Source organism: Garra rufa, chromosome 3 (genome assembly GCF_049309525.1).
Source record: "Garra rufa chromosome 3, GarRuf1.0, whole genome shotgun sequence".
NCBI lineage: Eukaryota > Metazoa > Chordata > Actinopteri > Cypriniformes > Cyprinidae > Garra > Garra rufa.
In genome coordinates this window covers 39075950-39101242 of record NC_133363.1, presented here as the reverse complement: position 1 = coordinate 39101242, position 25293 = coordinate 39075950, and the positions used below count along the sequence as shown (strand labels likewise).

Sequence of the window (25293 nt, the reverse complement as noted above, 5' to 3'; positions counted from 1 at the left end):
TACAGTTTAATAAGTAAAACATGCTTTTAGTAAAGTAAAACAGCAAGCCAACAGGCATTTTAATGTAAAATAATAATAATCATTCTTAACAGAACAGACTTTTATTTTTGGCTTTTCAAAAGTAAAGTAATGCTTTTTACAAAAATAAGCATCTCAGCTTTGTCAAGTGAGTCTGTTTCTTTTTTCATCTGTCACGTGAGAAGCTGAGCTGAACAAACGTTCGCTGTCTGTGCTTGTGCAGGGCGAGGACAGGTACGCTTGCGCAACTTCAGCGAGCACAGAAAAGCGGCTGTCCTTTGCAGACATTGCAGATTGCAATCTTCACGTCCTGCTCACAGATTTCGAAAAACCGCCACACAAGTGACATGTTTCTGAATGAATCGAATGCCGCGGCCCGCGTACACACTTCCGGAAAAAAACCGGCCGGGATAAAAACGAAAACCGGCCGGTTGCCGATCGCGCGTTAGATGCAAAAACCGGCCGGTTTCGATTTATGGCCGGTCAACCGGTGCATCCCTATATTATAGATGTTGCTTTTGTTACATTTTGGTAAATTTTTACAGTAATTATATAATATGCCTTCAAAATTGGGTTTATGCCTAAGATGTGCAATTATTTCTAGGGTAATGTGGATGGCGAACATAGTTTCAGGCAGCTCTTCGCCACATAATTACAGTTGTTTTAAAGATCCTTACAGCCTAAACCAGCAAAATAACCAATTGTTAACGTTATCAAATTGCGATTGGTTCATAAAATATAATTATCGGCCGATACTGATCTCCGGACGATCGATCGGAGCATCCCTACTAGTTATTAAGGCTATCGTTCACTTAGGTCTACTTTTATTACTACAAAAATATAATTATCCGATTACTCAATTAATCACCAGAAAAATTGACCAATAACTTGATTACCGAAATAATCATTAATGACAGCCCTAGCCACAACATTAAAACTGGCAGGTGAAGTGAATAATTGATTATATCATCACAATGACAACTGTCAAGGGGGTGGAATATATTAGGCAACAGCTAACCAGTCAGATATTGAATTTCATGTGTTGGAAGCAAGAAAAATTAGTGAATTAATTTACACTGTAATATGAAGAGTGTACAAATAACATATTTAGCAACAGTTTGAAAGTACCACATAACAGGTACTGTTATAAACATAGATATCAATCAGTACAATACGTGCTAGCATTTTAAAAAGCCTCTGTTTTTTACAGTCCACACTACAATGCGAAAACAGAGTTTTCAAATTTATTCACTTTGGAGAACATTTTCAAAAAGCTCAATTTTCATTAACAAAACTGCCATCTCTGTATGGATGGAAGGCCAAAATGAGGAGAAAAAGATGTGTATTTTAAACAAATATGTATTGGTGTGGAAAAGGGCCAAATAGTAATTGCTAGAATAGAGTTGTTTTTTGTGGGGTGTTTGTGGTATTCAGCGGTTAGTACTAACAAGTGATGCAAGGAAGGGCAGCCTGTGAACCAGCGTCAGGTAGCCCAAGGCTCACTGATGCACGTGGGGAGCAAAGGCTAGCCCGTCTGGTCGGTTCACACCGTATTGCTGAAAACCCTAATGCTGGTCTGACAGAAAGGTGTTAGAACACACAGTGCATCACAGTTTGCTGTGTATGGGAAGAAGGCAGGCTGCTGGATTGAAGCGGTGTTATGCTCTGGGCAATGTTCTGCTGGGAAACCTTAGGTCCTGGCATTCATGTGGATGTTACTTTGACACGTACCTCATTCCTAGAGATTGTTTCAGACCACGTACACTCCTTCATGACAGTGTTAGTCCTTGCTCTCAGTGGTCTCTTTTCCCCCTGCCACAATGCAGAAATTGCTAAGGAATGGTTTGAGGAACATGGCAATGAGTTCAAGGTGCTGAATTATCCTCCAAATTCCTCAGATCTCAGTGTGATGTCTCATGTCTTTCTTTCTTTAGTTGAAAAGAACTTAAGGTTTTTGATGAAAACATTTTTTTTTTCATATAGTGGACTTCAATAGGAGCTAATGGGTTGAAGGTCCAAAGTCCAGTTTCAATGGAGCTTCAAAGAGGCGCTACATGATCCCAGGCAAAAGAATAAGTGTCTTATCTAGTTAAACAATTGTTCATTTAAAAAAAACAACAACAACAACTTTATATACTTTTTAACCACAAATGCTTGTCTTGCACTAGCTCTGCAATGGCTTCACGCATTGCATAGTCGCATTGGAAAGGTCATGTGCGATAAGTTTTTTTTATCTTTAGTTCAAAAGGTAGGATAGGGTGAAAAACTCACACATCTCATTTTCTCCTCCTACTTCAAAATTGTCCGACATCACGGTTTTGCCTTTTTTTGCAAACGGCATTTGACTTTCTTTGCACGTACGCTTTGTAAACACTTTGGGTTGGTACTTCTGCCTACGTCACGTGTGACCTTTCCAAAGTGATTACGTAATGCTAGAGCAAAATGAGCCTTTGTGGTTAAAAGCTATATAAATCAGGGTTTATTCAAGGTGCTTTAAGTACTTGCATTTGACTTTTTTAGGTTTAAGGCCTGGAAAACCCTTGAAAATAGCAATATTCCAAAATAGCAAAATAGCTACTTGAAAAGTGTTTAAATTATTAAATAACAATGTATCTATGAAATAAGTGCTTATTTTTTTTTAATAAGCACATATCTATCCACTACTAAACTGGTAGCTGTTCTGACAGTGTCGTGTAAACATGGCTGAAGATGCAAAAAGAGGAACAGATGAAACAAATCAATTGAGTGAGTAATTTAAGCTAGAACTGCTCCAAACTTGATTCAAACTTGTGATTTCAAGTGATTCACTAGCAAAAAGCAATTTTAATCAAATTCAGATTCAGATCAGGCCTTCAAATCACATATCGCAAATCATTTGATTTAGATCAGGACTTTGAAGCGGGTTCGCAAATCATTTGATTTAGATCTGATCTTTGTGTATTGCAAATCAATTGATTTAGATGGGAGCCTCAAGTCGTGTATCACAAATATATTTGATTTAGATCTGAATTTTGTATATCATGAATCATTTGATTTAAATCGAGACTTCGGTGCACATATTGAGAATTTAAATCAATCTTATTTGATTTAGATTGGACCTTCAGGGCGGTTTCTTGAATTATGCAACAAATTGAATGACTTGAGGTTCCGATCTAAATCAATTGATTCGCAATACGCAAAGTTCAGATCTAAGTCAAATGATTTGCGAACCTGCTTTGAAGTCCTGATCTAAATCAAATGATTTGCGATATGCAATTTGAAGGCCTGATCTGAATCAAATCATTTGTGATACACGATCCCATTGGAGCATTTTGAATCCTGATCTGAAATGATGGTTTGCAAATCATTATTCAGATCGGGACCTTGAAGTGGGTTCACAAATCTTTTGCTTGAGATCGAAACCTAAGAGTGCGCATCACAAATAATTTGATTCAGATCAGGACTTCAAGGCAGATTTGCAAATATTTTCTGATTTTTTTGTTTCTTAAACAGTAGAATACATCAAACCATAAGTGAGAGCTCTGATTAAAGTCCTTAAAAAATCACAGTGGTGTTTGAAAAGTCCTGGAATTTTATTTTACAGTATCTGTACCAGGGATGGAAATTAACTTTTTGTCCACCGGCCAGTGTGACTGGTGGATTTCAAAATCTACCAGCCACTAAATGTTTTTACCAGCCACTTTGTTTTTAACCGACAATGTGTAGCTGCATGTGAAAATTAATACTACAAGATCTACTATACTTGAGCAGTTTATTTAATCTCAAGTCTCAATAAAATACTGACATTTTCACCGAATTTTTCTATCATGATACAGAGCTATCTTCACAACTACACAACTTATAGCCCACATACTATAACAGCCTAGATATTTTATGTAGCCTAATTTGCGCGCATTGGGGAGTCGCTCTCTAAACGCAGGGTATTAAAGTTGCTTTTAAATGCGCGTGCACGTTTTACTTTTGGTTTCGTTTTTACTATAGCGCGAAACTCTCGGCAGTGTAGAGCGTGCATTCTAAAATACAAGAGATTACTTAACAAAACCATTTAGGTGGACACCAACGGGATTTTGAAAAGCGTGTCCCCAGTGGAAATTACGCCCCTGTGTGAGTGGAACTCTGCCGCCGAGTTATCATCTGATGTGAATGAATGCCGTGTTGTACAGTATTTTGAGAAAGACGCGCCATGAATTGCATCTGACAAAATGTGCACTGTAGCACGAAATACAATATATTTCTTCAAAAGCAGATTGTAGAGATATTTTAACAGACCTCTTAACGCCTTTTTTTGAAGGTGTGCCTCCGCTAAAAGTGTCCGCCGTCTTCTTCTTCTTCGTGTATTTTAACGGCAGTTCGCAACCAACGCTAAGGTGCATTACCGCCTCATGCCGTCCGGTTGAAGTATGTTATTTTTATTTACCCGCCACGGTGGCCGGTGGGTGAAGCGAGTTTACCCGCCACAACACAAAATCACCCGCATTTGGCTGGTGGCGGGTGCTAATTTCCATCCCTGATCTGTACAAACCCTGGTAAATGGACCTTCTACCCGTTGAGTCTGAATTGAAGTCTGACTATGACTTAATGTTTTCCTCAAAAACCTTAATTTCTTTTCGACTCAAGACAGAAAGACATGAACATCTTGGATGACATGGGAGTGAGTAAATTATCAGGTTTTTTTTTATTCTGGAAGTGAGTTTCTGCTTTTGTACTTAATGTGAATAGGCCTTAAAAGTGAGTCAGTGTTTTAAAGTAGTTTACAGGTACAGTTATGTCATGTGGCATGCTTCCCATCTGGTAAAAGATATGTCATAGTCAAGCCCTGAGCTCTTATCCGTACACGTTATGGGTCCTGAACCCCTCAGCATCATATTCAGTATTCAACAAGCGTTCACTTGCTTTTGGAGGCTCCTGGAGCTCAGTAAAATTCTCCAGTGGTTGTATTGTAATGAGACATGCCAGGTGCTTTGCTGTTGATAACTCCCAAGTCTAGAGGCCCAATACACCTCAAAGCTCCAGAACTGATATTTCTTATTTAGGCTAGGCAGAGAACACCTGCCATAGGCATATTTAATTGTGTGCACATGTGACAGTCTTCATCTGGAGGTGGGGATTGTATGTAAACCACAGCTGCATGCTGTATTCCTCAGTATTTAGCAACTTGGGAGCGAAGTTGCTTGTAATCTTTCTTCTAGCTAATGAAACAGCACCGAACAAGCGTTTTCTGTTAAACAGTGATATGAGCCGTTGTGTATTGTGAGGAATTAACACAAATTTTCCCACCTGTCTTCGTAGAAAAGTTTCTTCAAATTGCCTTCAGTCCAAAAAAAAATTAAGTCTACTTGGATATAAAGATGATGGATTGGCTGTGCTCACCGCACCAATGACAGCAATTTGTTTGAGTCACTTCGAGGATTTATTTGCTAATAAACTTTAAGAAGTGAAATCTGCCTCTTTGCTGTAAAGATACACGTAGCGCGGAGATGATTTTGAAAAATGTCATGTGCTTTTTTTTCTCTCCAACTTGACCATTTTTCTAGTTTGTTTTCTGTCTTATGTTGTAAATTAGTCTGCATTTATTGAGTGCTAGAGTGAATTCACAACCTAGGTGAAGAATAGATGAAATAAATTGTCATCAATGGGAGAAATCGGGCTAACCTTGAGCCCTGTGAAACTGGGATGAGGACTTTAATGACAGTGCTATAACAGCCACGCTTTCAGTATTTCATGTCAAACAAAGCATTGACGTGCAGAGGCCGAAAGTGTTGTTCGGCTTTATCAGGCACTTCATATAACTTGGTCCCTGTTTACAGCTGGTATTAACAGCCAGCTCGGGCAAGGAGGTCTATAATACTTTGAGAAAAACATCCGTTGGCATTCACTTTTATCTCAGTACCACCACATACACTATATTATATTGTCATATTAAGGCTTGAATACACTGCACTGGGCTTCTTACACTAGGGCCCTATGAAATCCATTTTATTTTTTCCCAAGTTACATTTTATTTTTTTCCAAATTACGTTTTTTTTCCATTTAAATTTTTCTGGATTACGTTTTTTCCATTTTAATTTTTCTTGACTCCTTTTTAATGGTTAAATAAAATTTTATTAATCAAAAAGCATGTCTAATTAATTAAAATCATGAAACTTAAACAATTTAACATCCAATTATTATTAAAACTTTAAAAAATTGAATGTAGACTAAAAAAGTAAACGTCCACTACTATGATTGGCTAACAGTTGTGTATGTTTGACAACCTACATCTTTCACAAATGGACACTGCTGTGATTTAGGTCAAAAACGCATGAACACTCTGTACATGTCAAACGATCTCTAATAACAGACAAAGCAATAGTGACTAAGTATTAAACCATGTATTAAAAACAGTTACTCTCATTGATAATGTTGTGTGTTGCGACATTACTGTCAGATTCAATATAGTCTTTTAGTTTCAATCTTTCTGAAAATCCTGCGTTGAATTAAATGAAGGGTAAATGAAGCGAACAAAGGACCAAGTTCTTACTAATGTGGTCTGTATCGTCATTAAAAATAAAGTCTATAAAGTCTAAATATCCACTCTTTCCTAAGGTTGGAATCAGAAGGAAGGAAATGCAAATACTGTTTTTCCACAACTTGGCACTGCACAGCATTGTCTTGTCTTCGGAGCGATCTTTATCGTTTGGTTTCTATATAGACCTGTGTTTGTCTCTCTTGATATTTATAGTACATGTACGAATGGGTGGGCTAAAGAGGCAGTAATGTAGAAGCAGGCATGATTATATTTATCAGTAGGTGCATTTCCATTACAGATTTGCACAAAGTTTGCAATTTTATTATAAATATAGATGAAAAACTTGCAAAAATGACACCGTTTCCATTAACTGATGTTATAAGACTAAGACATAATTTTTTCCTCTCGCAATAAGTTGTTGGTAGGTTTATGTATTTTGCAGCCTCTGCATTAGCTATTATTTTCAATTAAAAGAGATGTAGATTAGGGCTGCACGATATTGGGGAAAAATTACATTGCAATATATTTTTTTCTTGCGATATATATTGCGATGTGTACAAATTAATTTATGTTCATCAGGTTGTTTTGAACTGCTTAAAAATCAAATAATAATTCAAGAATAATTGGGGTAATTTTGTAAGCATTTTCAAAGAATAAAAAAAGTAAAAGTACAGTATAATCAAAACCCTGAAATAAAATACTTTTTAAAGCTTATTTTGGGTAGTTTCATAAACAGTTTGACTCACCTTATTCACTGTCAATTCAGGCAAATCAAGGCTCTAATATGAAATTAATAATGAATGTTGCTTTTACCCTGATGAAAGGGAAATCAGCTTCTTCCTTTCACGAAAAACATTAAAAGCTTAGCCAAGATGGAGGAACAGCTGATCATAGCTGTTACAGGGATAACATTTTTTGGCAGCAGAGCTACTGCAAGCAATTTTTAGTTTTGGAAATCCATTTATCTTTGTTTATTTATCTTTGCTGAAACTTCCGCGTCTTTAGGAGAGCGCGGGTCATGGTTGCTTAGCAACGGCAGACGCCACTCTGCCACTCAAGTTACAGAGCGCTTTGGAAAGAAGGAAAAAGCGGCGCACCTAGCGTTTTCCACGCGTTTTTAGGGCGCGACATGTGAGCGGTCCCTTAAATTCGTAGTGTTTCCGTGAGTTGTGGCAACAACTGCCAGGCACTCCCGGCAAAGCACCTGTTTTTGGTCAGCAGCATCCTTTTTGTATCCAAAATAGTTCCATATGACCGACGTTGCGTTTCTTTTTGCGACCAAATCTTCCATTTCGGCGCTTTTCTCCCGTCCCGCGCTCATTTCGCCATGCGCACGCAGAGACTGCATGCATGAAGTAGGTGAAGCAACGTGTGCATTGTAGTTTTTAAAGAACCTTTAAACATGAGTTAATTACTTTATTTTAGACAAATATAGATCCGTGAATAGAAAGTTTAGAAATATAGAAAGTACATTTTTAAATCAGACACACAATTTTTTTTTTGCCTTGCATCGTGACTGCCACGATATGACTATTGCGCATGCATACATCGCAATGACGATGCTGAAATGATCTATCGTGCAGCCCTAATGTAGATGCATATCTTTAGCAAAGCAGTGCGGAGAGCTGCTTCTGGGGTGCTTGACTTGAGTGGCTAGAAGCATTGACAAGAGTGGCCGAGATCAGTTTCAGTGGCCATGTTGGAGCTGTAATGCAGTGTAAATAAGGGGTTATTCAAGCAAGAATGGCAAGGAAAGCCCTTTATAGTTGAAAGTGGTCAAGTATGAGGTGTTTCTTGGAGGTTGTAATAAATTTAAAGAATAATTATTTGATATTTACATGTGCCATGTGAGCTGTAAATGCGGAAAAACGGTTTTCATTGCAGTTTTGCGAAATATTCCTTTTTAGAATTGCCTGAAAAACCACCTCATGTGAGTGTAAAATCTTTTTGTGATATATGGGAGACATGTCAATAGGTGGTATTTTCAATTCGTAATTTCAATTTTGTGCAATTTGAAGTGTAATGGAAACAAACCAAGTGAAATTGGTAGTGACTTGTTTTTAAAATTGTTGTCAGTTGAGCTTTTATTTTGCACTTGTGAACAGGCTTTGAAAGTCTTAAAGTTAATATAAATAAATATTAAGTAAATATATTGCGTCAGATAGTTACATAAAGTAGGGGGAAAAAAACAAAGTGCCAAACTCCTTCCAAATATATTACATTTCTAATCTCAGCTTAAAGGGATAGTTTATCTAAAAATGAAAATTCTGTTATTAATTACTTAACCTCATGTCATTCCAAACTCGTAAGACCTTCATTCGTCTTCAGAATTAAGATATTTATGATGAAATCCGAGAGCTCTCTGACCTGCATAGACAGCCACACAACTACCATCTTCAAGGCCCAAAAAGATAGTAAGGACATCATTAAAAAAGTCCATGTGACATCAGGGGTTTAGCTGCAATTTTACGAAGCTATGAGAATACTTTTTGTGCGCAAATAAAACTAACATAACGACTTTATTCAACAATTTCTTCTCTTCCATGTCAGTCTATGCTAGGTGTTTATGACAGCACCACATACTCTTGTGAATGCACGTCTACTGTTAGAGTAATTTTTGGGTAAACTATCCCTTTAAGTATGACATTTTAGGTAATTTGCAGGTTTTAAACTTTTTTTAGCACAATGGTTGACTGACAGTCCAGTGCCGTTTTGACTGTCTCCAAAACTAACCATTTGTGATCGGTCACCCAAAACACGTGTTAATATCAAGTGCAACTTTAGTCGAATCGTCCAAATCAGCACCAGGAGTCAGGACACGGTCAAGTGTGAACATTTACACTGGAGTATATCCATTTAAGTTGCGAGGGCAACTGTCAACAAATAGCTCTGCATCCTCACTGCTCGTTTTCAATTGTGATTATTTTCTGTGTCAGTTTTCAGACGTTGATGCAGAAGTTGATGTTAGCCTTACACAATTGTTGGGAAAATGCATGTTCAAGTTTCTATCGAGAGGTTACACTTAGTTTTAAAGTGAAGTTATTTTAGTTGGGATAGGAAGGAAATAATTAGTTTGTGCTGACCCCTCCATCTGACCTGGAGCACGACATAAGCTGCTGCTTCTGTTAATGGTCATGCCATGTTTGTATGGTGGTCAGTAATGATTGGATTATGCAGAGTTCATTATGACATTAGGTTATATCTTAAGGATATAAGAATAACAATGACAGTTTCCATGGTAATTTAGTAATTAGCAATTTAGCAATTACTATACATTCTTAAGTACATGATATGCATCTGTTAATGAAGCTAATTTGAATGTGATTACTGCGGTTGTTCCTTCACTGTGGCTTTTGGTAATTGCTGATTTTACCTGTTGCTAGGCTCTGTTAGCAAGTCTCTGTCATACCATATAAATGCACAGATAACAAAAAACCCTCATGCTGCTTTTTGTAAAATGTGCTTCACAGTCGACACATCATTTGCTCCCATGATAACTATCATTTGCCACCTGGTCTTTCCAACAGTTGCTACATTTGCACTACAAATGGCAAATAACAATTTTGAGCCTTTTGGCAAATGTAAACAGCATTTGCAGCGTAGATCAAAATTTCAATACTAATTGTGCTGAAAAAAGGGCGTCTTTGCAGATGCACAAATTGGACACCTTTTGCATACCCTACAGATGGTCTTTCATCTGTAAAATGAGGGATATTGACGTCTTTCAGAAGAACATTTGCAGTATATCAAATGGCAGTCTGCAGATTGAGGTTGAAGAACTCTTTGCTTTTGTTGCTTTTGAAAATGCTTTTTTTAAAGCAAGGGTAATAAATCAGTGTCTAAAATGAGGCGGCAAAGACACCTCTCTTTGAAATTTTTTTTTTTAGTGTTCCACTTCCATGTGAGGTTTACAGCAGTGTTGTTTTTGACAACCATCTTAGATTTAGTCTTAGTCTTAGTCTTTTGGACTAAAATGGTTATTAGTTTTAGTCCAATTTTAGTCACTTCTATATGTGATAGTTTTAGTCCAATTTTAGTCGACGAAAAGTCAAGAAGGTTTTAGTCTAGTTTTAGTCGACGAAAAGTCAAAAAGATTTTAGTCTAGTTTTAGTCAAAAAAAGGGTAAAAAGTAGTCTTTTAACAAATTAATGTAGGTCAGTAAGTATTTTGCTGTTGGCTAGTGTCACTTATAAGTTCTGAAAATAGCAGATCAATAGTTCAACACAATGTGAGCTTCCGGATCGACTATTTTCACCAATAATTACAATAATGAAGGAATGTTTTAAAACATAAAAGACAAACAAGGCTGGAATGCTAAAACGGCTTGCCATAGTAGTATAGCAAAGAGTATTTAATGCTAAAACGGCTTGCCATAGCGGCAGATATTTTTCGGTTTTAATTGGCATGCACAATAAGCAGATATGTCATGCATTTTAAACGCCTGACGGACCACCCACTAACATTTTCGTCTATTCTCGTCTCGTCAACGAAAACTCACACACGTCTCGTCATGTTTTAGTCATCAACGAGCCAATTTTATCTCGTCAACGTCTCGTTATCGTCATGGAAAAAAGTGGCGTCAACGAAATGATTTCGTCATCGTCATCGTTGACGAAAACAACACTGGTTTACAGTCATATTTAAATATGTAATATTTAGAAATAAATTAATAGAATTCAATGAAACAATCATATTTTTTATATAATTGAATTATTTTAAATTATATATGTGATGCAATCTAGAAAAACCCAACACATGGTGAAATTTGACCTTATTTAGGTTTTAATGCCAAGATTTTTAAAGCTAGGTTAGGTTAAGCTTCAAACCCTTTCCAAAACTGTTTTAATTTTGATGGCTATGATTTTCAGGAATGGAGTTTTGAAAAAAGTGGGTTTATAGTGAGGCAATGAAAATAGAAACACAACAGTCAAGTATTACAGGGAAAAGTCACTTTACTGTAAAGATTTATTTTAGTCACTGTAATGTACATTGTTTAAGTGAGCAGCTACTTCAAACTGTTGTTTTCTTGCGCGCCGCCATCTCACGATATTAAAACAATAAATAAATTTAAAAAAAAAAACTCTGCGTGCCGTAGTTTACACTGGACTGGTGGGAAATGTGCATTGATACACCTTTATTAGATATGTTAAATGGTTTATTTTGATATGTTCCTAACATAAAAGAAAGACACACTGCAAAAAATGCTTATTACTTATTTTTTGTCGTTTCCAGCCAAAATATCAAAAAAATTAAAGTAAAAGTAAAAACAATTTTCTTGTTTTCAGAAAAAAAACAAGTCAAAATGAAGTGAGTTTTTGCTTATAAAATTAGCAGATTATTTGGCTTGTTTCAAGCAAAAACACCCTTAATTTTGACTAATTTTTACTGGTCTAGAAAATCGTTCTTGATTTAGACATTTTTAGATGTTGGGTGGAAACACAACAAATGTTAGAAAAGTATTTTTTGCAATGCATTTTTCTGCTTGCTGCAGTAAATTGCTGTTTTTCTGCACTAAACAATTGAATTTTGCCAATATATTTTCAAAGATGATAGACAAGGTGTTATACAATAATAACTGAATAAATGAATTTATGGATGCAAAAGAGACGTTAAAGGTATAGTTCACCCAAAAATGAAAGTTACCCCGTGATTTACTCGCCCTCAAGCCATCCTAGGTGTATATAACTTTCTTAGTTTGAACGAATACAATCATTTTTTATTTATATTATTGTATCAAAGAGTTATATTAAAAATTGTCCTGGTTCTTCCAAGCTTTATAATGGCAGTGAATGGGTGTTGAGATTTTGAAGGCCAAAATGTGCAACTGTTCATCATAAAAAGTGCTCCATGTGGCTATGAAGGATTAATAAAGGCCTTCTGAAGCGAATCATGCATTTGCATAACAAAATATCCATATTTAAAACTTTATGAAGTGTAATCTCTTTCTTAAAGTAACTGTTGTACACACGTTCATGAGAAAGGTGTTACAGCGCATGGCGTAGGACCTAGGCATAGTAAACTGTACTAACTGTTTTCTATTTACACTTATTTTTTAAAATGTAATTCATTCCTGTGATGGCAAAGCTGAATTTTTATGCCGACTCCTTTCAGCAGTGCCTGTGCAATAAATGCAGTTGTCTGCAATGCTGTGTGCAGAAACAAATGGGAATCGGTGATGTATGGAATTCCCAAAGTCACTTATATAGGTCAGTCTATAGAAATGCTTTGTTTATTGTCCTGTCCATTGTGGACACATTCTATTACCCACATTCCCCAACCATCAGTTCACTAGATGCCCTGCCTGTAGCGACAGGTCAGGTGTGTTTGTGCCTTCTGCAACCCTATGGCTATTGCAGTGGTGTAAATGATGTGCCACATGTGCAAGACCAAAGTATGTCCAGGGAAATACAGTATACTGTGATCACGAGCTCATGTGTTATAGCATCACTGATAGCAGATTAATATGATCCTGTTGAATTGGATTTGACAGAAGAAAGCATTGTGTGACCTCGATCGGGAGTCATCATTGATTACTTGTAAGGTGGAGTGTGATATGAATTTAGATGTTGTTTATATGTGAAATAATATTAAATAAATATTGATATTGCTGCTGCTTTGTGATCTTGCATGTGGAAGCCTACAGAACAGGCAGTATAAACAGTAATGCAACACCTTTGAGTTCTGATGTAATGTGTAGAAATGCATTTTCCGTGTCCAGGCTAAAGTTAACCATAACTTAATTATCTACTTTTTGATTTGTCTGGATAGTTTCTACAAAGTAGAGATTAAAACAATTTTTAAAAGACTGTAGACATCATTTTTCTAAAGTCTTATAAGCTCACCAACGCTGTATTTGATCAAAAATACAGTAAAGCAGTAATAATGTAAAAATATTATTACAATTTATAATAACCGTTTTCAAAATGTCATTTATTTATTTGATGGAAAAGCTGAATTTTTAGCATCATTATTCCAGTTTTTAGTCTCACATGATCCTTCAGAAATCATTCTAATATGTTGATTTGCTGCTCTTAAAACATTTATTATTATATTTAATGTTGAAAACGGTTGTACTGCTTAATAGTTTTGTGGAAACTGTGATACATGTTTAAGGATTCTTTCATGAATTCTTTAAAGTTCAAAAGAATTTCAGCAACATAAATTCCTTTACTGCCAGTTTGATCGGTTTAATGCTTTGTTGTTGAATTAAATTAAAGTGTTAATTGGATTATTATTATTTTTTAACTAGGATTCGCAGGAATTATGCAAGACTTTTTAATTGAACTCTGAATAGTGAATTTAAAAAACACAAGACAAGACAAAAAATAACCACACAGACCTTACTGTGTACACTACCAGTCAAAAGTTTTTGAACAGTAGGATTTTTAATGTTTTTAAAGAAGTCTCTTCTGCTCACCAAGCCTGCTTTTATTTAATCCAAAATATAGCAAAAACAGTAATATTGTGGAATATTTTACTATTTAAAATATTAAAATATATATCTACCTGCATTTTTTTCAAGATTCTTTGATGAATAGAAAGATCCAAAGATCAGCATTTATCTGAAATTAAAATAAAATAAAAAAAAGAAAACATTATAGAAATGATAGAAATTAATACTTTTATTTAGCAAAGATGCCTTAAATTGATCAAACGTGATAATTTGATCAAAGGACATGTATAACGTTACAAAAGATTTCTATTTCAGATAAATGCTGTTCTCCTGAACATGTTATCCTTCATAGAAACCTGAAAACATTCTACTCGGCTGTTTTCAACAACATAATAATAAGAAGAATAATAAAGTTTTTTTTGAGCAGAAAGTCAGAATATTAGAATGATTCTGAGGAATCATGTGACTGGAGAAATGATGCTAAAAATTCAGCTTTGAATTTTAAATATTTAAATAAAAAAAGTTATTTTAAATAGTAAAAATATATATATTTAGCTGTTTTTGCTCTAACTTGGACCAAATAAATGCAGGCTTGGTGAGCATAAGAGACTTATTAAAAAAAACTTGTATAATGTAAACTGTTCACAAACTTTTGACTGGTAGTGTATTTTAAAATTTTCCTTCTTTTTTGACCATTTTCCAACATGGTCAGTCCTATCTAGCTATTCAGTGAAGGCTTAATATTACATAAATTTGCATCCATGGTGGTTTTGACCCCTATTTTTTTACATACATTTAGACTTTTTAATTTTTGCCATTCATTGAATGTTTAACAATAGACAATAAATCAGGCTTTCAGACATTTGCTAAGAGGTTTTCCCCTCCCTTGAGGTTTAAGCACCTCTATTCACTGACCATTTGTTGAAAAAAGAAAAAATATTTTCACACACATTTTTTGCTCCCTCTTTGTGTAAAGTGCCTTATCCTTTTGTCACCTTTTAATGCGTATAACACTTTACAGTCTTTTTTTGCAATTCCAACTTTCTGTAAGATGTCCAAAAACGGGTCATAAATTTTCACTTTTTGTGCATCTCTCGTGGGCATTCAGCTAGGCACGTTGCCATAGTGACAAGAAGGCCAAGCCCCAGTCAGTGTAGATGTGTGTCTGTTCCTGGTATGGACTGCAAATTGCTTTCTTACAACCTCACTGTGGCACACACCTTCTGAAATATGAAGGGGGAATATGAGGCTGTTCTCCATGAAGTGCATTTTAAGTTAATTTCTGAATAACAGCTCCCTTAGTGAGTTCTGGTTTAATACTTGATTGTAATATAATTGTAGTTTCTTTCAAGTAGTCATCATTATGTTCTCTCCCCCCCTGAAAATGCCATTTATCATTATGAAAAGTCATTTATTATGCAGCTCATATATGTAATTAATGCTAATCTCTAATCATCTGCAATGCAAAACAGAAAACCGATTGAGTTTTTGTTCTTGTCAGGCAGTTCCTCTGAAGTGCTCTTCAAGGAAAGCGTTACGTGCCGCAGTCTTTGACGTGCTTGCGCCGTCTCTGGTGATTTGAGAATATCTTAAAATGAAGCGTGGAAGATTTTAAGCTGACGTCTCACTGTCCTGGAGCTATGACGAGAAGGTTTTTCTCTGTGCGCTGGGTGATTTTGTAATGTGAACTGTTTGAACCACAGTTTTCATACTGTAGGTTGTTTGTGTTTCTAGTTTTGCCGTCCCCGTTATGAAGATTTATGCTGATGCCGTAGTGCCTTAAATAAATTAAGCTTTAAAAAAAAATCACTGCCCTTTAAAAATATCTGGCTGCTGCTGGGTGAATGTTGATGTCATCTGTTCATTATCGCACAATAAACCCCTTCAGGTTTATAGTTAATTAACTGGCTGAACATTATTCTAATTTACCTGGCTTTTTACCATATAAATAACTCCACGGATATGGAATCTTCTTACTTAAAAGAATTGGATTACTTATAAGAATGAATGCATATATACACTTTAGTTTAGGAACCATTTCTCACTATTAACTAGTTGCTTATTAGAATGCATATTACTAGAATATAGGCTGTTTATACTCATAAAACACACAAATGCCTTGTTTTGCATGACTATATTTTAGATCCCTTAATTAGGGCCCTATGATTTCTGTGGAAATTGTGAACGGAATTGCGGAATTCAGTCGTGAAAACAGAATTTAGTGTATAACACGGAACACGGAATTTGTCAAATTTAGGATGAATAAATCAAAAGTAGGTCAGTATACAATATAAACATGATGTTGACTAGTGTCTGTGAATATTAAACTGCAAAAATTATTTATATTTAAATCATTTAAAATTTCTATATTCAAAACTGTATATTTAAAACATTAATCACAACATGAATTTATGAATACACCTACAAGCCACTTTTGTGTTGGAACTTGTGTTTGGAACTTATTCTTATTCTGCTTGTCCTTATTCTGTTGTTTTAATTTGAAAAAGCTTAAATATATATATATATATATGTGTATATGTGTGTGTGTGTGTGTGTGTGTGTGTGTGTGTGTGTGTATATGTGTGTATATATATATTTATGTTTATATATATATATTATTCATTTTTTTTATTGACATAAAAGATTACAAACTTTTAATAAAGTTAGAAAAATTTACGAAAGTAAAAACAAAATTCCTCTGTAAATCACCACATAATGGTAAGGAAAATTTTTGATCAGATTATTGATTAGAAGGTGCTTCTGAAATTTTGACTGCGCTCCTAAAGTTTTTAAGTTAGGAGCACAAGTGCTCCTAAAAAGAAAAGTAAGCGTAGAGCCCTGATAGCTATCCGATCGGGAAAAGACCAAGAGTAAATACCTTCCGAAATGCTTTGGAGATTTTAATCCGGTTGTTCAAACCACATCAGGAGGTGGCCTGGGACGCATTTCATTTAAATAAATTTGCATATAGTGCAGGAATTGAAGATTGCATGTATATCAGTTTGCGGAGACACAGTTACAGGGGTTGGACAATGAAACTGAAACATCTGGTTTTAGACCACAGTTAGTATGGTGTTGGGCCTCCTTTTGTGGCCAATAGAGCATTTTGTCTTTGGAATGACAAATACAAGTCCTGCACAGTAGCCAAAGGCATTTTGAGCCATTCTTCTCTTGCAGATCAGGGGTCAGGTCACTATATGATACTGGTGTAGGAAAATGTTATCTGACTCGCTCCTCCAAAACACCCCAAAGTGGCACAATAATATTCAGATCTGGTGACTATGCAGGCCATGGGAGATGTCCAACTTCACTTTCATGTTCATCAAACCACTCTGTCACCTGTCTTGTTGTGTGTACTGGTGCATTATCATCCTGATACATGGCACCACCTTCAGAGTACAATGTCTGAACCACTGAGTGCACAAAGTCAACCTTCACACCTGTTCTTACTGGTGGAATGTGCAATCAGTGAAGATTGGCCACCAGGCTGCAAAAATATAGCCATGAAACCTCCAACATTATATTGGCCAGTGTTTCAGTTTCATTGTCCAACCCCTGTATGTGGTCAAGTGTAAATGGAACCATTTTAACAAATCAGATAGATGTCCAATCACTAAAAACCATAGACTGTAAAAAATATGGACGTAGTGTCCGTGACGTCACCCGTAGGATTCTGAAGCGCTATTTTGAAGCTCATAGTGGGCGGGATTCGGCCGTCGCCATCTTGGAATCGCGTCACCGCGTGTCACTCCGGGATAATCAAAAATGGGCAAAAAGGCGGGATGTGGGTGGAGCTGGTTGCTGAAACCACGCCCGCCTAGCGCAACAGTGGTGACAGCAGCGGCAATCCCCCTGTCACTCAAGTGGCCACGCCCTTAATTATGCAGAACTTTAAGGCTTAATATAACTTAAACGGATGAGTTATAAAAAAATTCACCCCCCTCACAGTTGACATGAAGGGCAAAACTAGCTATATAGACCAAAACCATTTTTTGAACCAGGCTGTAAACGTACATTTTTCTGCTGTAAAGTTGGGCATTTTAACATGGGGAGTCAATGGGACTGACTCCCTTTTGCAGCCAGTCTCTAGCGGCCAGTCGATGAATTGCAGTTTAAGTCACTTCCGTGTTGGTTTCAATAGAGAGCGGGAGGTTGCCGCTTGCTAAAAACACATAAGTGGCCAGGTGTAAACAGACCCTTAATCTTAGCAAATGTTATCTGAGATTATAACTATAAAAGTAAGGTTAGAAATCATGTGCAATCATCATTATTATCTTGGCAACTCCATTTAGTTAGTCAGCAGCTCCAGTCGTGTTCTCAAAAACAAGCCCAGGTCATTGAGTTCCAGACTGTAGGTGTTAAAAAGTACATCAGGAATCATCAAAGAGCTGATGCAGCATCATCTAGATCCGTTGTGGGCCCAGGGGTGCAAGCAGAGTGAAAAATGTGAATTTCTCCAATATGAAGAAAACCATTTTAGGTAATCCTGCAGCTTATGCACAGCAGTAGCATTGGCGACTGGCTTTATCTGTCTTTGGTGCACCAAAGTGGAGTTAGCATAGTGAGTGCACCAAATCAAAGATGCACTGAAGCAGCAAATACTTTAAGTATATCTGGCAAATAGTTCAACAACATTGTACCTCTCAACACCCCCTAAGAAACTGTCACCAAATGCTAATTTAGCTCAATTTTTGTGCTTCTATTTTATTTTTTTTTTATAGCTGGCGTCAAGCATCTATAGTTTTGCCTGCTCTCTGTGGAATCATCACACAGACACATTCCTACAGCAGATCTACGCTGGAGACCAACAGGCTGCTCTTAGCTCCCTGGAGCGTACTCTGCTCTCTTTGAAAGGTACGTATACACACACACACACACACACACACACACAGACAGACAGACAGACAGACAGACAGAAAACCAGTCCTGAAACACGCATTGCTTCTTAGAAATGTTCTCAGCCTACGCCTACAGATTACAGACTTAAGCAGCTATACATAAAAGCACAGACACTGGTTGAGTTAATGTTGTGAACCACTCAGTGCTCTCAGCTGGATAACTTTAGTAGCTTAAAGCCTTGCTAAAGTGTGTGTGAACAGAGAGATGGGTATAAAAACTGAAAATATTATGCTAATTTTCATTAAGGTCATTAGGTAACATTAGTCAACTAAATTGACAAAAAAATGCTAAAAAGCAGCATTTATAAATCTTAGTCAGTGTGAATTTCAGCATTTAGAAATGCATTATTAAAATGACAAGTTGTGTTTGTTAACATTAGTTAATGTACTGTGAACTAACATGAACAAACAATGAAAAACTGTATTTTTATTAACTAACAATAAAAATGATTAATAAATTGTGCAATAAATGTTTATTGTTCTTTCATGTTAGTAAATACATTAACTAATGTTAGCAAATGACACCTTATTGTAAAGCATTACATTCTTTGCCTGTTTGTCAGACTCATTCAGTCATCATTGATTTATTATAAAAACATACAATTTGTGATAAAATGGAAGAAGCTGGTGGTGGCACCCAAACATAGGTGAATGCCTCTTAATATATTGAACAAATTAAACAAAAAAAATACTTGTTTAAATATTTCAGTTTTATAATAATTACTGTAAACATAAATAATAAATAATGCTACGTCGTCTTGTCAATTTCTGAATGTCTGAATGTGTTCTTAAACAATAATAATAATTTTGCAGAGATTATGGCCATAACAGCATGTAATTAATTATACAAAACCATTAGTAAATTCAGGTTACAAAGAACAGTGGTGTTAGCCTTAAAATGCGCCACCATTACGCTTCAGGTGTCCCGAGTTCGAGTCCCAGCTCAAGGATCTTTCATGATCCCATCTAGGGTTGGGCGATGTCGACCAATTTGGCATCGTACGATGTCTAACGTGAAACATCGCGATGGACGATGGCATCATCCGTGGGGGGCGGATGCTGCTAGAAAGAGTGTGCTTTTGTGTAAAAGTGTTTTTCTGTTAATTGAAATGTCTGTGATGAAATGCCTACTCTATATTTATTTTATCCTTATAAGCTACACATTTACATAGTGTATTGAGAACTTATAAAGTGTGTAATGCACACAATACAAGCTATTTTGTTATATGTTTAGCTAATTAATACACTGTTAGGACAGAAACAAATATAAAGGGTCTATAAGACAAACATAAGACAACAGCCAATAAAGGCCTTATAAATAGCTTGTAATGGCAAACAAGTCCATAACTAGTCACTTACAAATGCAGTTATCAGTCATTAATTACTGTCTAATTCCTGATCCTTAAAATAAAGTGTTACCGAATATATAATATAATCAGTTACTTGTTCTTTGTTCTTTATTAATACTATGACTGTTTCTTTAAAGGTTGTATCAGCGATTTCTAGCCTAAAACATAAAGTGTCAATTTCAGCTGACCTTTCTTCACGATCCACTCGCTGCCTGCCCCATAAATTGTCTGTGAAAAAAACGCGTCTCTCTGGTCAGCCTAGGGTCCGAGATATGCCAAAAAAACAATTGGCACTACCAACCTTTCCACACATAAACAAACAGTGTTCCAACCAATCAGCGTCAGGGGTTTGGTGTTGTGGACTTTCCTACTGGTTCAGGGATGTGAGGGAGGCGGAGCGAAAGTCCACAACACCAAACCCCTGACGCTGATTGGTTGGAACACTGTTTGTTTATCTGTGGAAAGGTTGGTAGTGCCGATTGTGCATATCTCGGACCCTAGGCTGACCAGAGAGACGCGTTTTTTTCACAGACAATTTATGAGGCAGGCAGCGAGCGGATCATGATGAAAAGTCAGCTGAATTTGACACTTTATGTTTCAGGCTAGAAATCGCTGATACAACCTTTAACTTTTAATTGTAATTGCTTAAAAGCATGAGAAATAATTAAATATTCATTGCCTTTCCTTTTTATTTAATTAGTTTTTTTAATTATTACAATCACAGCTTTAATGACTATTAACTTAGAGAACCCATGGAAAATTTGAAGTTAAAATTGGCAGTCTGCAGAAACATTTTTAATGTATTAAAATAATTTAAGGCATTAAAAAGATTTGAAGACATTTAAAAGAAATGGTGACCAATGATATACACTTTCTCTTTAACTGTTTCTGTAAATCCTAGTAAAAGCAAGCTAAATAATTATTGTAATTACTGATTGGTAAATTAAGCATATATTGCATATATTGCAATGAAAGCTTTTTCTTCAGAGTAATGCAAATCTTTTTATGTACTAACATACACACTTTTCTTATTTTTCTTGCTTATTGTTAGCAATTCAATTTGTTTTGTATGACAAATACCACTTTTATTTTATGCATTTATTTGTTCCTCTCACAGTTCTTCGGAAGCTTACTGTGCATGGATTCGTTGAGCCACATAGCAACATGGAAGTCATGGTGAGTACCTAAATATTTCAAAAAATATATATAGGTCAATTATAATTCATATATAATAGCAAAAACAGGTATTATTTTATCAATTTATTTAATCAAATCTCTTTTGTAATCTCTACATTTCAAAGTGACTAGTATAGTTTGTCAAAAATTGTCAAAAAATTCTGTCATTAATTACTCACCCTCATGTCGTTTCAAACCCGTAAGACCTTCATACTTCTTTGGAACATAAATCTAAATATTTGTAATGAAATCCGAGAGCTTGACGGACAGTGACAGTTTTTTAATAAAGTAACTTAAATGAAAGATTTCTTTCTAATATTTACTTACTGCTTGATCAAATGTGATCTTAAAGTCAGGGCTGATGTTTTCTTGTGTTCACTTTTTAAGGCTAATCACACTTCTGCACCCATAAAATCTCATTTTGAAGAAATGGGAATTGAATTGGGTTGAATTGAGGAGCTGTTTGCAAGGAAAATCAACCTGAGGGTTATGATGTTGGAGTTCTGACATTAAAAATTAAATCATTGCACATAAATGAGATGCTCATTCTCAAGTGGAAGATGAGGCTTGGGGAAAAACAGGTCAGCGTGAATATTTAATGCCTTACATATGTCCTGCGGTAGTTGTGCATTGCACATTAGAATAATTCACAAATTTGTGCCTTGTGTTGACACGTGCAAAATGATAGTGATTTATTCATGCATTCTGTTGTATTTAAATGGGTTAAATGAGAGTTTTGTCACAATGTAATCTGAATGCAAGGAGAATTCGCCGGCACAAAGCACATGCTGAAGTGCAGCCAGCCTCTGCAGGAAGCCCATATGGTGCCTTCATCTCTTAATGCATCTGTGGGAGTTGGCTTATCAGAGATAATTTTCACATTACAATGATGTGATCCTTTCTAAACCGTAATGAGTCTTTGAGAAAACTGAAATTGGCAAGAAACATTGAGTCAAAGAAAAAGTTTTGTAGCATTGACAGTACAGTGCAGCAGTGCAGAAAAGATTTCATGTGTTAAATGTTACACAGTCTGAGCTTTAAAATGTATTTGTTAGTCTCAAAGGATTGCTTCATACATATATATAGTACACAGGGATATCTTTATAGTAGTGCTGGGTGATATATTAAATATTCACAGTATATTCAGAATGAATTTGACATTCCCATTTCTTTGCTTTCTGCTTTAAAGAAGATCCCATTTTTATTCCAAGTTTGTTTATTCAACCCTTGATCCGGCAGTCCATTTGTTAGACTGTCAGGACAACTGTGTCTTTGGAGCCTGTGCCACTGACATTTTGAATTTGAGCTTATTAGTTGCGGTGAAGGAAATGATGATGGCACCATTATTGATCCATTCTGGAGGTAAGACAACTCAAAAGAGAATATTTTCAATGAGCTGCTGCCTCTGGCTGCCAATCAACTGCCAAGCTACAGAAACACAGTGTTCTCCCGGTAGGGCTGTAGCGCTCTTGTCTCTCTAGAGACTCTTGGGCTTTAATGTCGTCGTTACGCTCAAAGCCAGACGGTCAGCGTCGGAAAATATCCAGCTTTTTCCTGATCCTCCTCATCCTCAGTTGATCATTACTTCATCATTGTCAAACACAAAAGTAGTCTGCATTTGACTGATGTCCAGTGCCCGAAGTGGACTGTTTAGTCATCAGTGAGATTTCACATGGCAGAGATTGAATATTTTTAAAATTGCTAATGAGACATAATATATGTGACCTTGGACCACAAAACCAGGGTCATTTTTCTGTAATTAAGATTTATACACCATCTGAAAGCTAAATAAATAAGCTGTCCATTGATGTATGGTTTGTTGTTAAGTTAGGACAATATTTGGCTGAGATACTACTACAACTAACTATTTGAAAATCTGAAATCTGAGGGTGCAAAAAAATCAAAACATTGAGAAAATCAAATTCAATGTCATCCAAATGAAGGCATATTACTAATCAAAAAATTAAGTTTTGATATATTTACGGAAATCTACAAAATATCTTCATGGAACATGATCTTTGCTTAATATCCTAATGCTTTTTGGCATAAGAAAAATCAATAATCAATAATTTTGACCCATTAAATGTATTTTTGCCTATTGCTACAAATATACCCATGTTACTTAAGACTGGTTTTGTGGTCCAGGGTCCAATATGTGTGTGTACTGTGTATATGTAAGAAATATTTACCTGTATATATGTGTTAATATTTATATATAACTTAAATTATACATAAATGAAAATGTGTATTACGTATATCAATTCAAGATATACATGTATGTGTGTGTATTTACATATAAATATACAGAGTACACATACATATATTATGTAGACACAAACTTTTATATCGGATGCGATTGATCGCAGTTAATTGCGATTAATCATGATTAATCGATTTGACAGTACTACTAAAAACCTAAAATCTAATTCTAAATATTAACAAATCAACGCTAAAATAACATTTATATATAACTTAAATATATATAATTGTTTTGCATATTAATATTTTTATATCATTTGTTTTTGCATTCAAAAATGTTTTTTGTTATTTAAATGATATAAAACCTAAAGGTAATTTATATATAATAAATACAGGCTATATACGTCAGGCATATATCTTTTGTAAAACATGATATAGAGACATATTGATGTATTTTATACATTTATGTGAAATATGATCATTTTATATTTTTCTTTTATTATTATATTTAATATATTTACTAAATATTGATTTCTATACCATCATACTTGAATATTGTCTGTCAGGGCATTGACAAATAAGCACATTTTGTTAGCTCTTGCTTCACGTGTATGTGTATAGTTCATCTTAAGGCATAAAGAAATTAAATGTACATTAATATACACACAGTAGCATTTTCACTTCATTTATACTGCTACAATGACAGTTAGTTATCCCTTTATTTATAGACTGCAAAGTTTTAGTGTTAAGAGCAAATTTACTGCTGTAATTTACTGTTGGTGCTGCAGAAATTTCCATCTGCAAGCTCAGTGTTACTTGTGCCCTGTGTTGATCAAACTGGTTTCATATATTTAACGACCGTTTTAGGATTGTATCCTGGCACGGCAGACACCCTCTAAATCTCTCCTCCACACACCGCGTAAACAGCCTGTCTTTTCCCAACCTGAGTTAAGATTGCCTGGGGCTTCCTGCCAAATCTGCCTTCAACATGACCCAAGAAAACCTAGATGTTGTCAGCACCAATAGCACCGTGGTCGCTAACCACACCTGATACCGATGTTTCATTTACTATCTTTGTCTGCTTCCCTAGGGCTTCCTCAATGCAGTCTTTGAGCGGCTAAAGCAGTTTCTCGAATGCTGTAAGTATTACATGCTTTTTACTTTCTAATTCCAAGCATGTGAAACTGTGTTCTGTGGAGTTGTTTTTTTCCACCAACAAACTTTTTAAACTTTTTATGGTTTAGTAAATCATCTGAGGTAACTTGTTTGGTGTTTTTGAAAGAAGGCTGCTTTTGTTTGATAAAAACACAATAAAAACGCTAATGTTGTGAAATATTATTACAGTTTACATGAACTGCTTTATATTTCAGTATATTTTAAAATGTAATATATTACTGTGATGCAAAGCTGAATTTTTCGCATCATTTCTCCAGTCCACCATCATTTAGTGACATGATCCTTCAAAAATAATTCTCATATGTTGGTTTTGGTGCTCAAAAAACATTTCTTATTATTAATATTAAAAACAGTTGCTGATATATAGTTACAAAATTCTAAATGTCTTTGTTGTCACTTTTGAGCATTTCAATAAATCCTTACTGAATAAAAGTATTAATTTCTGTAAATTGCTCCCATGAGGCAGCTGACTACATGTACAAAAATTAGACTGCTTATATGACAGAAGTCTGCTTATTTTAAAACTTTTTAGTGCTATTCATTTCTTTGTGGAAAACTTTTCTTAATGAGGAAAAA

The 25293-nt window shown here is 35.5% G+C and overlaps 1 protein-coding gene across 1 annotated transcript in view; it reads left to right on the top strand.

Annotated features, from left to right (window-relative positions):
* Window positions 1-25293, top strand: part of ipo11 (importin 11) — a 229992-nt gene that overhangs the window by 38469 nt on the left and 166230 nt on the right. The window contains exons 6-8 of the mRNA XM_073836609.1: window positions 18641-18773; window positions 21284-21342; window positions 24632-24680. Of these exons, the coding sequence (XP_073692710.1) occupies window positions 18641-18773; window positions 21284-21342; window positions 24632-24680 (241 nt within the window). The remainder of the gene's footprint in view (window positions 1-18640; window positions 18774-21283; window positions 21343-24631; window positions 24681-25293) is intronic.